At 43.1% G+C, this 13,869-nt stretch overlaps 1 protein-coding gene across 1 annotated transcript in view; it reads right to left on the minus strand.

Moving 5' to 3' along the window:
• The window catches only part of LOC140722422 (uncharacterized), a 69,858-nt gene that overhangs the window by 40,569 nt on the left and 15,420 nt on the right, over nt 1-13,869 (minus strand). The window contains exons 4-5 of the mRNA XM_073037166.1: nt 5,920-6,606; nt 5,355-5,835 (exon numbers count right to left, since the gene is read on the minus strand). Of these exons, the coding sequence (XP_072893267.1) occupies nt 5,355-5,835; nt 5,920-6,606 (1,168 nt within the window). The remainder of the gene's footprint in view (nt 1-5,354; nt 5,836-5,919; nt 6,607-13,869) is intronic.

Here is a 13,869-nt window from a genome sequence, read left to right on the forward strand (position 1 = left end):
TACTGCTACCGCAGAGACAACGGATTTCATGGCACATGCCGGTGCTATTAAACCTGATTCTGATATTGATATGGGAGACCCACCAGCGGTCACCTGATCCCAGTTACCGCAGATCGTAATGTGAGATTGAAGCATTTTCCAGATATTTGCTTTCCACAGAAATGACAACAGTTCAGTTTCCTTCTGTGGTTCCAGAGCAGAAGCTCAGTTTGTCTAATATTTCCACACAATTAAAATGGGGAAATTTGTTTATTATCATCACGTACTGAGCTACAGTGAAAATCTTGCCTGACGTACCATCCACACAGATTGATACATTACAACAGTGCATTGAGCTGATATACGACAAAACAATAACTGTAACAAAGCATTATGGCTGCAGAGAAAGTGCAGTGCAGATAGACATATGGTGCAGGGTCATGTCGAGTTACATTGTGAGGTCGAGTCCATTTTATGATTCATTTGGCTTATAACTGCAGACAGGAAGCCGTCCTTCAGCCTGGTTGTACGCACTTAAAGGGTTTTGTATCTCTCCGCCAATGTGGGAGCGGGTTTGCAGCAAGAATATCCAGGTTGTGAGCTTCTTTGTGTACATGGCCTGCTTTTCCGAGGGAGGGGAAGTGTCGGGAGAGTCCATGGAGTTGAGGCTTGTTTCTCTGATGTTCTCTGCTCTCCAAAGTTCTCTGCAGTTCCTTGCAGTCATGGGCATAGCAGTAGCCACCTCGGTTGTCTCTTTGGCCCCCTCCTTTACTTTCTGTGCACCCATGAGTTGTGTTGCCCACAGCTATAATCTGCTATTTAAATTTGCTGACAGCACTACATTGATTGGCCTAATCTCAAATACTGGTAACAATCGATCAAATGCCTTCTGACAAGGCTCTGTCCAAACAAACTTTTCACCCTTATTCAGTAAATTAGTCAGAGGAAGAGCAATACCAGCAAAGTTGTTACAGAACTTACGGTAACATCCATCCATTCCCAGAAACCTTCTAAGATCTTTCCCAGCATTTCTAGAACAACCAAGTTCATTAGTCTAACTGGGACCATGTTTGGCTTGTGAAAAGTCTCAGACGAGTCAATTGTTTCATTCTCAGGGTTGCCAGATTCATATGTTTTGACAGCAACACTCACAGATGGTGCCTGCTTGTCAAAATAAGGCTTTATCATATTTATCTGTACCACTTTTATCCCCACTCATGGGGTCTCAGGTGTCAATCAGGTTTGACTGACGTAACCCATCAAACCAACCCACTCTGGCTGTCCCCTGAGGGATTTCAATGAATAGAACAGTACCAAGTAAGCAATCCTTCTCCAAAAGACAATAGCATTAAATCTCCTCTTTTGTCAGTAGGAGACGTTCCTCCTTAGCTGTGTCTCTCAGCTGTCTCTCTCTCTCTCTCTCTCGTTCCCTTTCATGAGCTGTTATCAATAACAACTGCCCTGGCAGATTTCCTTCTGTCTCTCTTACTTCCTTGGTAGCAGCATCGAAATAGTAGTGATTTGCGATTCTCCAAAAGGGGGGGGGGGGAGCAGGGGCCACTCTGCACCCTTCTGCCCATCAGAGTTGTTCATTCTTCGTAACAAAACCAGCACTTCATTTTGTTTTGAGAAATCTTTAACTTTTGTCTCGCCAGACTACAGGTTTGGAGTAGTTCATTGTTGAACCTCAAAACATAGTCAATCAAGTTAACATGTACATCCCCATCAATCCACTGTTCCTTTAACAAGGTCAAACGTCCCCTCACTCTATGACCAAATACAAATTCAAATGGACTAAAGCTCAGTGATTTCTGTACCGACTCTCTTACTGCGAACAAAAGCAAATATATTCCTTCATCCCAGTCTTTTCCATTTTCAATACAGTATGTCTTTTTTTGGCGTGTGGGTGCATTCGTCCGATGATGTATTTTTCAAGCCCTTACAAGGCACGGACTGAGAGAGACAGTGTGGAACACATTGTGTCTTAATCATTGTTTTGAGGGGAGAATGAAATCTTTCTAGAACCCATTGTAATTCTGGATAGTACGCAGATGATGTAATTTGTTTAGCTCCCAGTTCATAAACTACCTGCTGGAATAATCCAGAAGTAAAATTGCTTCCTTGATCAGACTGGATTTCTTTAGGCAAACCAGATAAAGTAAAAAAAACTTGGTAAGAGCCTTCGCCACAGTTTTAGCTTTAATATTTCTGAGAGGTATTGCCTCTGGGAATCTGGATACAGTACACATAATAGTTAGCAGATACTGATGGCCAGCTTTAGTCTTTGGCAATGGGCCAACACAATCCACTATAAATTTTGAAAAGGGTTCACCACATGCAGGTATAGACCGCAGTGGGGCACTGTCGTGACCTGATTAGGTTTACCCACAGCTGGAAAAGTGTGACAGGTTCTGCAAAAGGTCAAATCTTTCCTCAGATTAGGCCAGTAGAATTATTTCATAATCCTGTTGACAGTTTTATTCACTCCAAAATGGCCACCTAAAGGCATACTGTGGGCCAAAGTTAAAATTTCAGTCCTATAAACTTTAGGAACTACAACTTGGTGAACAATTGCCCATTCCTTACTCACTGGTATAGTAAGTGGCTTCCACTTTTGCATTAACACTCCATCCTTGAGATAATACCTATCTGGCACTTTCTTAATCTCATCATCTGAGAGAGCTGTTTCTTTTAAAGCTTCAATCTCAGGGTCTCGGTTCTGTTCTGCTATAAACTCGTCAGCGTCGGCAGACATTTTAGCCATACTTCGAGTTCCTGCGCAGGAAGGATAAATGTTAAAATCCATCTGTGGTCGTCAGTGGTTGGGTCAGTTGTTTACTGCACTGCAGGAACAACTTTACCATCTGCCAGGTCATTCCCTAACAGCAAAGTAACATCTTCCACCGGTAAACTGGAGCATAATCCAATATTAACAGGTCCCAAAACCATCCCTGAATGTAAAGTTACCTTGTGCAATGGCACAGAAACCATGCCGCCCCCAATGCCTTTAATAAGATTTACCTCACCAGTGTTAGTCTCATCGCCAAACTTTAGAACGCTGTCTGATATAAGTGACTGAGAAGCCCCAGTAACTCGAAGAATTTTCACTGGTACCGGCGTTGACCCTTCCTTTACTAATACAAACCCATCTGACATAAAATGATCGAACCCCTTCTTAACTCAGTCAGAACTCTCAGACCTTAACTGAGCCTGAAACAGAATGTTCAGAACCCTGTGGCTTTACAGGTGCTTCAACATACTGAACACAGGCAATTGGGACTACCTCCATTTCCTTTTTCTTCTTCAGGATGGAACAATTAGCAATCATATGACCAGCTTTCTTACAATAGTAACAAGTAAGACCAGAATATTTCTCCTTCAACTGCTTCCCTTCATCCTTACTCTTGTCACTAGTCCCAGCTTTAATTACTGGTTTAACCTGGTTATCCCTGGTACTGTTTTGGAAGTTCTTACTCTGGGTAAATTTAACCTCATGAGTTAAAGCAAACATCTGCTAATCTAGCAGACGCCTGCAAAGTGGAGGCATCCTTTTCATCTAAATACGTCTTTATGTTATCATGGGCGCACCTTTTGAATTCTTCAATTAAAAGCAACACTTTCAAGCTGTTAAAATCATCACTTATATTTTTATATATGAACCAGCCATTAAAACACACAAACTTCTCATAAGAAAATTCCATATAAGTATGGTTCACAGATTTCCACAAATTTCTAAACTTCTGCCTGTAGGATTCTGGGACCAACTCGTAAGCTTTGAACACAGCCTGTTTCACTGTGTCATAATCAGCTGCTTCATCGATTGTCAAAGCATAATAGGCTTGCTGAGCCTTGCCCTTAATTACAATTTGTAAGAGAACAAACCCTCTATTGGGCACTTTAAACTCTGAGCAACCCACTCAGAATGCTGGAAGTATTTATCAACCACCGCCATGTCAAATGGAGGTACCAATTTAACTTCACGACTGGCCTCAAAATTATCACCAGCGTCTAAGGCTAGACCCCTTTGCTGAAATCTATCTTTTCCAGCTCGAACAGCCTCTGTCTTTCTGCTTCCTCCTTCTGTTTTTCTGCCTCTCCAGCCTCAAACTGCCTCTGCCTTTCCGCAGCCTCCTTCTTTAATTTTTCTCATTTGTACGGGAGTTCAAGCACACTAGGTTTACTTTCAGGAAACACCTCCAACTCCTCCACTTTAAGCACACCCTCAGATACATAATGTTCAGCTATTATCCTCTGCATCTGTGCCCTCCTCATTGTCGATTTTAACCTTTTAACCTTTTAGCTCAACAACTCAATCCTTTTGGCGTCCTCCGATGCCTCAGAGGCTGGCACTTCCCGACATCTATAAGCATCCATTGCTGCTGATTTTCCACACAGAAATAAATCAAAAGGGATTTCTCCAATGAAATCGATAATTAATCAATACGCCACTAATCTGTTCATATCCTGGACGCCGGCCCCAATTTTGTTACAAACCGTAACGATTTAGAAATGAACTAGCAGCAATAGATATACGTGGAGTCTGTTTTTGATGCTAAAACTATCTTTATTAGAATCTACTTATAATATAGTAACTTAACAATGTTAACTTTTATTAATCTTGCTTATGTGTATATATGTGTGTAAATATAACTCCAAAACTATTGAGCTCGGGGGAAACAAGGCTTGGAGTCTTGAGATGGTAAAGTACGAAAGTTCAATTCAACAACAGAATAGGTGATGAGAGGGAGATATTTGTAATCCAGGGTCAATGTTGAGAGAAGGCAAATATGTCGAATTCCACAGGTTCCATGGTGGTAAAACCAGAGAACAGTCACTGTAGATTTTATCGGTCTTTGTTCCAAATCCACATACAAATTACCACCTAAAGTGACTTGTCAAAAGTGGTATTGTCTTCAAGTGAATTACCACACCACACCCAGGCAAGGGTTAACACATAAGTGGTCTTCACAGGATACCCCAAATCAGATACACTCCCATGGATCAAAAGAGGTGACAACCACACATTCGATGTATGCTGAATCGATAATTAACCCACACCTGTGGGCATAGGGAAGTTCTAAACCATGAGCTTTGGCCATATTTCCCTTGTTTTGAACCTTCCATTTTTCCTCCTTTGTCTCCGTCTCACTCTGAGTGTCTGTGTCCTCGGTTAAAACTAAACAAGCTGCGAGCGATGTAAATAAGCTGCAAGTCTGACTGATTCACTTTCTTAATCTCTCTCTTTCTCTCAAAATGACAGTCCACAGTAAACGAAACCTAGGGAATCCTAACAACGGCCACTCCCCATTGTGAGCTGACAGGTGTGCCAGCAGTTGGGATGACTGAGCGAATCCTTTCCCACATTCTCAGCAGGTGAACGGCTTCTCCCTGGTGTGAACTCGCCGATGACTCTGTAGGTGGGATGACTGAGTGAATCCCTTCCCACAGACTGAGCAGGTGAATGGCCTCTCCCCAGTGTGAACTCGCTGGTGTCTCTGTAGGGCGGAAGAGTCAGTGAATCTCTTCTCACAGACTGAGCAGGTGAATGGTTTCTCCCCAGTGTGAACTCGCTGGTGTTTCAGTAGTTTAGATGACAAAGTGAATCCCTTCCCACAGTCTGAGCAGGTGAACGGCCGCTCCCCGGTGTGAACTCGCTGGTGTGCCATTAAGCTAGCTGAAACAGTGAATCCCTTCCCACAGTCTGAGCAGGTGAATGGCTTCTCTCCAGTGTGAATTCGCTGATGACACTGCAGGTTGGATAACAGAGTGAATCCTTTCCCACAGACTGAGCAGATGAACGGCTTCTCCCCAGTGTGAACTCGCTGGTGACTCTGTAGGTAGGATGAATCAGTGAATCTCATCCCACAGACTGAGCAGGTAAACGGCTTCTCCCTAGTGTGAACTCGATGGTGTCTCCGTAGGGTGGAAGAGTTAGTGAACCTCTTCTCACAGACTGAGCAGTTGAATGGCTTCTCCCCAGTGTGAACTCGCTGGTGTCTCTGTAGGTGTGATGACTCAGTGAATCCCTTCCCACATTCTGAGCAGGTGAATGGCTTCTCCCCAGTGTGAACTCGCTGATGATTCTGCAGACTGGATGACTGAGTGAATCCCTTCCTACAGACTGAGCAGGTGAACGGCTTCTCCCCAGTGTGAACAAGCTTGTGTCTCTGTAGCGTGGAAAAGTGAGTGAATCTCTTCTCACAGACTGAGCAGGTGAACGGCTTCACCCCAGTGTGAACTCGCTGATGTGTCAGTAAGCGAGAAGATAAAGAGAATCCCTTCCCACAGTCCGAGCAGGTGAACGGCCGCTGCCCGGTGTGTACTCGCTGGTGAGCCATTAGGTCAGAAGACCGAGTGAATCTCTTCCCACAGTCTGAGCAGGTGAACGGCTTCTCCCCAGTGTGAACTCGCTGGTGACTCTGCAGGTTGGATGACTGAGTGAATCCCTTCCCACAGTCTGAGCAGGTGAACGGCCTCTCCCCAGTGTGAACTCGCTGGTGACTTTGTAGTTCAGACGACCAAGTGAATCCCTTCCCACAGTCCGAGCAGGTGAACTGCCTCTCTCTGGTGTGAACCCGCTGGTGTGCCATGAGGTCAGATGATGGAGTGAATCCTTTCCCAGAACTTCAGCAGATGACTAGCCTCTGCCCGGTGTTAATTGACTGATATGTCCAGAGGTGGGAAGACCAATTGAATCCCTTCCCACACACAGAACAGATGAATGGTCTTGCCCAGTGTGAACTCGCTGATGTACCTTCAGTTGAGATGACCGAGTGAATCCATTCCCACTGTCTGAGCAGGAAGGATATTTGATTGAATCCCTTGCTCTGCTTCTTAAATATCCAGACAGAGACAGCAAAACTCGCATGCCATGAGTGAGCTTTCTGGAGACAAATTCCTTCTCGTTTTGAACCTGTAAAAACATTTTCAAAATCCATCAATGGGTTTAGGACAACATTTCAGATGATATTACATGAGTTGACAAGGTCTGATCTGGTATCACACTGTTACAGTGAGGTTCAACCCAAGTTGGACAGAGAAATCATCTCCTGACTGTGCAGAGTGCTGGTATCTGGAATGACCATCAATTCCCTGATGCTCTTCCTGTCTCTATAAGAATGGGGCATTTCTGCCATCTCCAATCTGTGCCTTGGCTCAGATTTACTCTCTCCATTGGTATTATTCCCTGTTCCTGCTGAGCTGCATGGGTGCCTGGCCCCACAGTAACTGAAACAGTCTCACACAAATAGTCTCTTGACGTGCAGCTGGGATTTTCTTTTATGTATTATTAACTTAAAGTGCCACAGTTTTAATGCCATATAAAAAATTCCTGCTGAGATGAATGGTTGGTTCGCACAGCTGTTAAAAGGACTTATAGAGTCCATCTGTTTTGTGCTGAACTATTTAAACTGCCCACTCCCATACCCCTACCATCCAGGCACCTACACGAACCTCTTAAATGTTGAAATTGAGTTTGCATGCACCACTCGTGATGGCTGTTCATTCCACATCCTGATGACCGTCTGTGTGAAGAAGTTTCCCCTCATGTTCCCCTTAACGTTTCACCTTTCACCCTTAACCCATGGCTTCTGGTTGTAGTCACACACCATCTCAGTGGAGAAAGCCAGCTTGCAGTTACCTCCATCAAAATCAAGTCTCCCCCAAATCTCTAATTTTCCAAGGAATAAAGTCCTGACCTGTTCAATCTCTGCTTATAACCCAAGTCCTCCAGACCTGGCAACATCTTTGTGAATTTTCTCTGAACTCTTTCAACCTCTTTTACATCATTCTTGTAGGTTGGTGACTAAAACTGCACACAATACTCCAAATTAGGCCTCACCAATGTCTGCTACAAGTCAACATAACATCCACTTATTGTTGCCAGTACTTTCGTTCATGAAGCCCATTGGGCTGAAATCTTGCTTTCAATCACTATCTAACTGTGACACCACTTTCAGTGAATTAAGGACTTGTATTCCCAGGTCTCTTTCTTCTACAACACTCCTCCATGCCCGACCAGTCACTCTGAAAGACCTCCCTTGGTAGGTCAGACCAAAGTGCAACAACTCACACTTGTCTGCATTAAATTCCATTTTCCATTTCTCAAACCATTTTCCCAGCTGGTCCAGATCGCACTGCAAGCCATGATAGTCTTCCTCACTGTCCACTACACCACCAATCTTGGTGTCATCCACAAATTTGCTGATCCAGTTAACCACACTATCATCCAGATTACTGATATAGATGACAAACAACAACAGATAAAGCACTGATCCCTGTGGCAACCACTGGACACAGGCCTCCAGTCAGAGAGGCAACCATCTGCTACCACACTCTGGCTTCTCCCAAAGACCGTGTCTCATCCACTTTACTATCTCATCTTGAATGCTGAGTGACTGAACCTTCTTGACCAAACTCCCAATGAGACTTTGTCAAGTGCCTTCCTCAAGTCGATGTAAACAACATCCATTGCCTTGTCTTCATCCACTTTCTTGATAACTTCCTCAAGTAGCTCCATGAGATTGGTTAGACATGACCTACCATGCACAAAGCCATGCTGTCTATCCTTAATCAGTCCACATCGATCCAAATACTTATATATCCGGTTCCTGCACATATGTTCTAATAACTTTCCCACTACTGATGTCAAGCTCACTAACATAACATTTTCTCATTTATCCTTAGAGCCCTTCTTGAACAGTGGAACAACATCGGCTGTCCTCCAATCCTCCAGTACCTCACCTGTCACTAAGGATTATTTAAATATCTCTGCTTGGACCCCGACAATTTCTGCACTTGTCTTCCACAGGGTCCTAGGGAACAACTTGTCAGGCCCTGGGGATTTATCCACACTAATTTGCCTTAAGACAGCAAACACCTCCACCTCTGTAATCTGTACAGGGTCCATGAAGTTGATGCTGCTTTGCCTCACTTCTATAGACTCTGTGTCCATCTCCTGAGTCAATACGGATGCTAAACTACTATTTAAAACCTCCCCCATCTATTTTGTCTCCTGTATAGATTACCATTCTGATCGTCCAGAGTGGGCATGTTTCTGTTCTGACCTTCTCCATGTTTCTGTGACAGAGAAGCTGGCCAAACCTGACTGGAAGGGGAATCTGGTAGGAGTGACGATGGAGCAGCAATGGCTGGAGTTTCTGGGAGCAACTCAGGAGGTGAATGATAGACACATCCTAAAGAAGTGGAAGCATTGGAAAGGCAGGAGGACACAACTGTGGCTGAAATGAGAAGCCAAAGCCAACATAAAAGCCAAAGAGAGGGCAAACAAAAGAGCAGAAACTATTGGGAAGCTTTTAAAAACCAAGAGAAGACAACTGAAAAAATTGTCCGATGAGCTCACAGTGTGGAATTATGATATTGTAGTCATTAATGAGTCTTGGTAGCACCCAACAGTCTGAGGCATTTAGAGGAACCAAATATCCAGGGCCTCAATATCTCTTGAAAACCAAGGTTCCCTGCACCAGTTACCTTTTAACTTTTAGTTTTGCAGGCACGTACAAACTCTACACCCGCAAAATTTCACTTCTGAAGAACTCCCACTCACCAAGTACACATTTGCCAGAAAACAGCCTGTCCCAATCCACATTTGTCAGATCCTTTCTGACGCCATCAAAATTGACCTCTCTCCAATTTAGAATCTCAACCTGTGGTCCAGACCTCTCTTTTTCCATATTTACTTGGAATCTCATGGCATTATGATCACTATTCTGTGTCACCAGCCCTGGATCATTTCTTAACAGTTATTGCACACTTCTACATTGGGAATTCTACATCCCGATTAAGGGCACATTTGACAAACTCTACCCCAACGAGTCCTTTTACAGTATGGGACTCTCAGTCAATATATGGAAAATTAAAATCACTTAATATATCAACCTTTGTTTCTTGGCATAGTCTGCGATCACTAGAGAAAAAATTGTCCCTCTAAATTCCTCAGACTGTCGGCTGGAACCAAGTTCCGGTCATGGCTACAATGTCACAATATATGGTCCATACATACTGGTTGTGTGGTGAAAAAAAACACAACAGTGCCTCTTTCACGTCAGAGCATTGAAAAGTTTGAAATGAGGATCTAAATCCTAAGAACTTTCAACAGGGTTACAATTGAGAGTATTGTGACTGGCTGTGTCACTGCCTGGTATGGGAACTGTACTTCCCTCAGTCGCAGGACTCTGCAGAGAGTGGTGCGGACATCCCAAAGCCAGGACCAGCAGGCTCCGGGACAGCTTCTTCCACTAAGTCATCAGACTGATTAATTCATGCTGATACAACTGTATTTCTATGTTATGTTGACTGTCCTGTTGTACATACTGTTTATTATAAATTACCATAAATTGCACATTGCACATTTAGTCAGAGACGTAATGCAAATATTTCTACTCCTCATGTATATGAAGGATATAAGTAATAAAGTCAATTCAATTCAATTCAATTCCATTCACCCCCTCCATTATTTGTTCTGTCATTCTGGCTCCCTCCCTGCCTGCAACTTTAGTTTAACTCCCCCACTAGCACTTGCAAGCCTTACCACTAGGATATTAATCCTCTTTTAGTTATGTTCCGCTAACTATCGAATCCCCTATCACACCTTTGACTTACCTCTGCCAGATAATTCCTCCCCCAACAGTTTCTAAAGTGGCCCACCTGTTGTTGTGTGGGATGGCCACAAGAGTACTCTGCGATGGATATTTAACCTCATTCCTCTTCCTGACTCTCAACCAGTTTAATGTGTCCTGCACCTTGGGTGTAACTCACCTCTCTTCATGTTGTATCTATCACCCCTTCCGACTCCCAGCTGAACTGGAATTCACTCATTTCAAGTTCCAGCTCCTTAAAGTGCAGGGTTACAAGCTGCAGCTGGATGCACATCTTGTAGGTGAGGGTATCAGGGACACTGAAGGTCTCCCCACCTTCCCACCAATGTTCCCTCCAATTTGTAATCACCAGTGTGCACAAAATCCTTGTGCTGTGCAAATTTTTGCCCAGTGACAACAATATGTACACACTGAATTTTATATAGAGAGGTATTTATTTCTACAGCTAGCAAATCACTGTTAATAAGCACTTTGATCTCCTCTGGGTTTCACCGACTTCATCCGCACTCTAACACAGCCTATGTAACAGGCCTGTAGCAGTAATGAGGGATTTTCTCGCCAGTGCTTTTGCACACCATATATACATTGGTAGGCAAAGGTTTGGGCACCCCGGTCAAAATTTCTGTTATTCTGAATAGTTAACTGAGTGGAAGATGAACTGATCTCCAAAAGTCATAAAGTTAAAGATGAAACATTCTTTTCAACATTTTAAGCAAGATTAGTATATTATTTTTGTTTTTACAATTTTAGAGTGAGAAAAAAGGAAAGGAGCACCATGCAAAAGTATGGGAACCCCAAGAGATTTGAGCTGTCAGATAACTTTTACCAATTACCTTTTTAATTACCTTGTTAGGGCTATGACTTGTTCACAAACTTCATTAGGAAAAGCCAGGTGTTGCAAATTTCAAAGCTTTATAAATACCCTGACTTCACAAACTTTGTCTCAACAATCAGCAGCCATGGGCTCCTCTAAGCCCCTGCCTAACTCTCTGAAAGTTAAAATACATGAGGCCCACAAAGCAGGAGAAGGCTATAAGAACACAGCAAAGTGTTTTCAGGCAGCCGTTTCCTCAGTTCGTAATGTAATTAAGAAATGGCAGTTAACAGGAATGGTGGAGGTCGTTGAGGTCTAGAAGACCAAGAAATCCTTCCGAGAGAACTGCTCGTAGGATTGCTAGAAAGGGAAATCAAAACCCCCATTTGACTGCAAAAGGCCTTCAGGAATATTTAGCAGACTCTGAAGTGGTGGTGACACCTGCACAAATATGACCTTCATGGAAGAGTCATCAGAAGAAAACCTTTCCTGCATCCTCACCACAAAACAGCATCACCACAAAACTCAGCATCAGAAGTTTGCAAAGGAACATCCAAACAAGCCTTATGCATTTTGGAAACAAGTCCTGTGGACTGATAAAGTTAAAAAAAAGTACTTCTTGGCCGCAATGAGCAAAGGTATGTTTGGAGGAAAAAAGGTTCAGAATTTCATGAAAAGAACACCTCTCCAACTGTTAACCATGGGGATGGATCGATCATGCTTTGGGCTTGTGTTGCAGCCAGTGGCACGGGGAACGTTTCACAGTTACAGGGAAAAATGAACTAAATTCAATACCAGCAAGTTCTGGAAGCAAACGTCACAGCATCTGTAAAAAAGCTGAAGATGAAAAGAGGATGGCTTCTACAACAGGATAATGATTGTAAACAGACCTCAAAATCCACAATGGACTCCCTCAGGAAGCGGAAGCTGAAGGTCTTGCCATGGCCCTCACAGTCCCCCGACCTAAACATCAACGAAAACTGTGGATAGACCTCAAAAGAGCAGTGCATGCAAGACAGCCCAAGAATCTCACAGAACTAGAAGCCTTTTGCACGGAAGAATGGGCAAAAATCCCCAAACAAGAATTGAAAGACTTTTAGCTGGCTACAGAAAGCATTTAGAAGCTAGGATACTTGCCAAACGGGTTGCTACTAAGTACTGACCATGCAGGGTGCCCAAACTTTTGCTTTGGGCCCTTTTCCTATTTTGTTATTTTGAAACTGTAAAAGATGGAAATAAAAGAGTAATCTTACTTAAAATATTAAAGAATGTGTCATCTTTAACTTTATGCCTTTTGGAAATCAGGTCATTGTTTTACTCGCTTAGCTATTCACAGGAACAGAAATTTTGATTGGGGTGCCCAAACTTTTGCATATCACTGTATGCAATTTTCTTGCTAAATGGTGCTTTAAAAAGTTGGACTTCCAAATATCACTCCTCTTCTTCCCACTTGCAAATTATCCAGCAACTTTTGCATCACCACAATGCATACAGGTAACACCAGTTTCTGTATTTTACATAAATATTTCCCTGAACCCTCCCTCAGGTGACTGACAATGATGAACTCGGTGATGACAATCCCAATGAATATGAAGGGAAGGACAGTAGACGGTCTCAAAATCCACAATGGACTACCTCATGGGGCATATGCTGAAGGTTTTGCCATGGTCCTCACAGTCCCCCTGACCTAAACATCATCGAAAATCTGTGGATAGACCTCAAAAGAGCAGTGCATGCAAGACGGCCCAAGAATCTCACAGAACTAGAAGCCTTTTGCAAGGAAGAATGGGCAAAAATCCCCAAACAAGAATTGAAAGACTTTTAGCTGGCTATAGAAGGCATTTAGAAGCTGTGATACTTGCCAAAGGGGTTGTTATTAAGTAATGACCATGCAGGGTGCCCAAACTTTTGCTTTGTTTGCTTTCCCTTTTTTGTTATTTTGAAACTGTAAAAGATGGATATAAAAGAGTAATCTTGCTTAAAATATTAAACACTGTGACATCTTTAACATTTGCCTTTTGGAAATCCCGTCATTGTTTTACTCGCTTAGCTGTTCACAGGAACAGAAATGTTGACCAGGGGTGCCCAAACTTTTGCATGTCACTGTATGCAATTTTCTTGTTGAATGATGCTTTAAAAAATCGGACTTCTAAATATCACTCCCCTTCTTCCCACTTGCAAATTACCCAGCAAATTTTGCATCACCATAATACACACAGGTACCAGTTTCTCTATTGTTCATAAATATTTCCTCTGAACCCTCCCCCAGGTGACTGACAGTGGTGAACTCCATGATGGCAATGAATATGAAGGGAAGGGCAGTAGTTTGTCTCACTGGAGTCTGGCACATTTGTGATCTGAAAGCTACTTGCTGCCCAGGGCAAAGTTGTTTGATATCATTATGTACCCAGAGAGAATGGGCCAAAACATGTCCTCACGTGTAGAAAACTCCAGAACAAG

The sequence above is a fragment of the Hemitrygon akajei genome, unplaced genomic scaffold, assembly GCF_048418815.1.
Source record: "Hemitrygon akajei unplaced genomic scaffold, sHemAka1.3 Scf000077, whole genome shotgun sequence".
NCBI lineage: Eukaryota > Metazoa > Chordata > Chondrichthyes > Myliobatiformes > Dasyatidae > Hemitrygon > Hemitrygon akajei.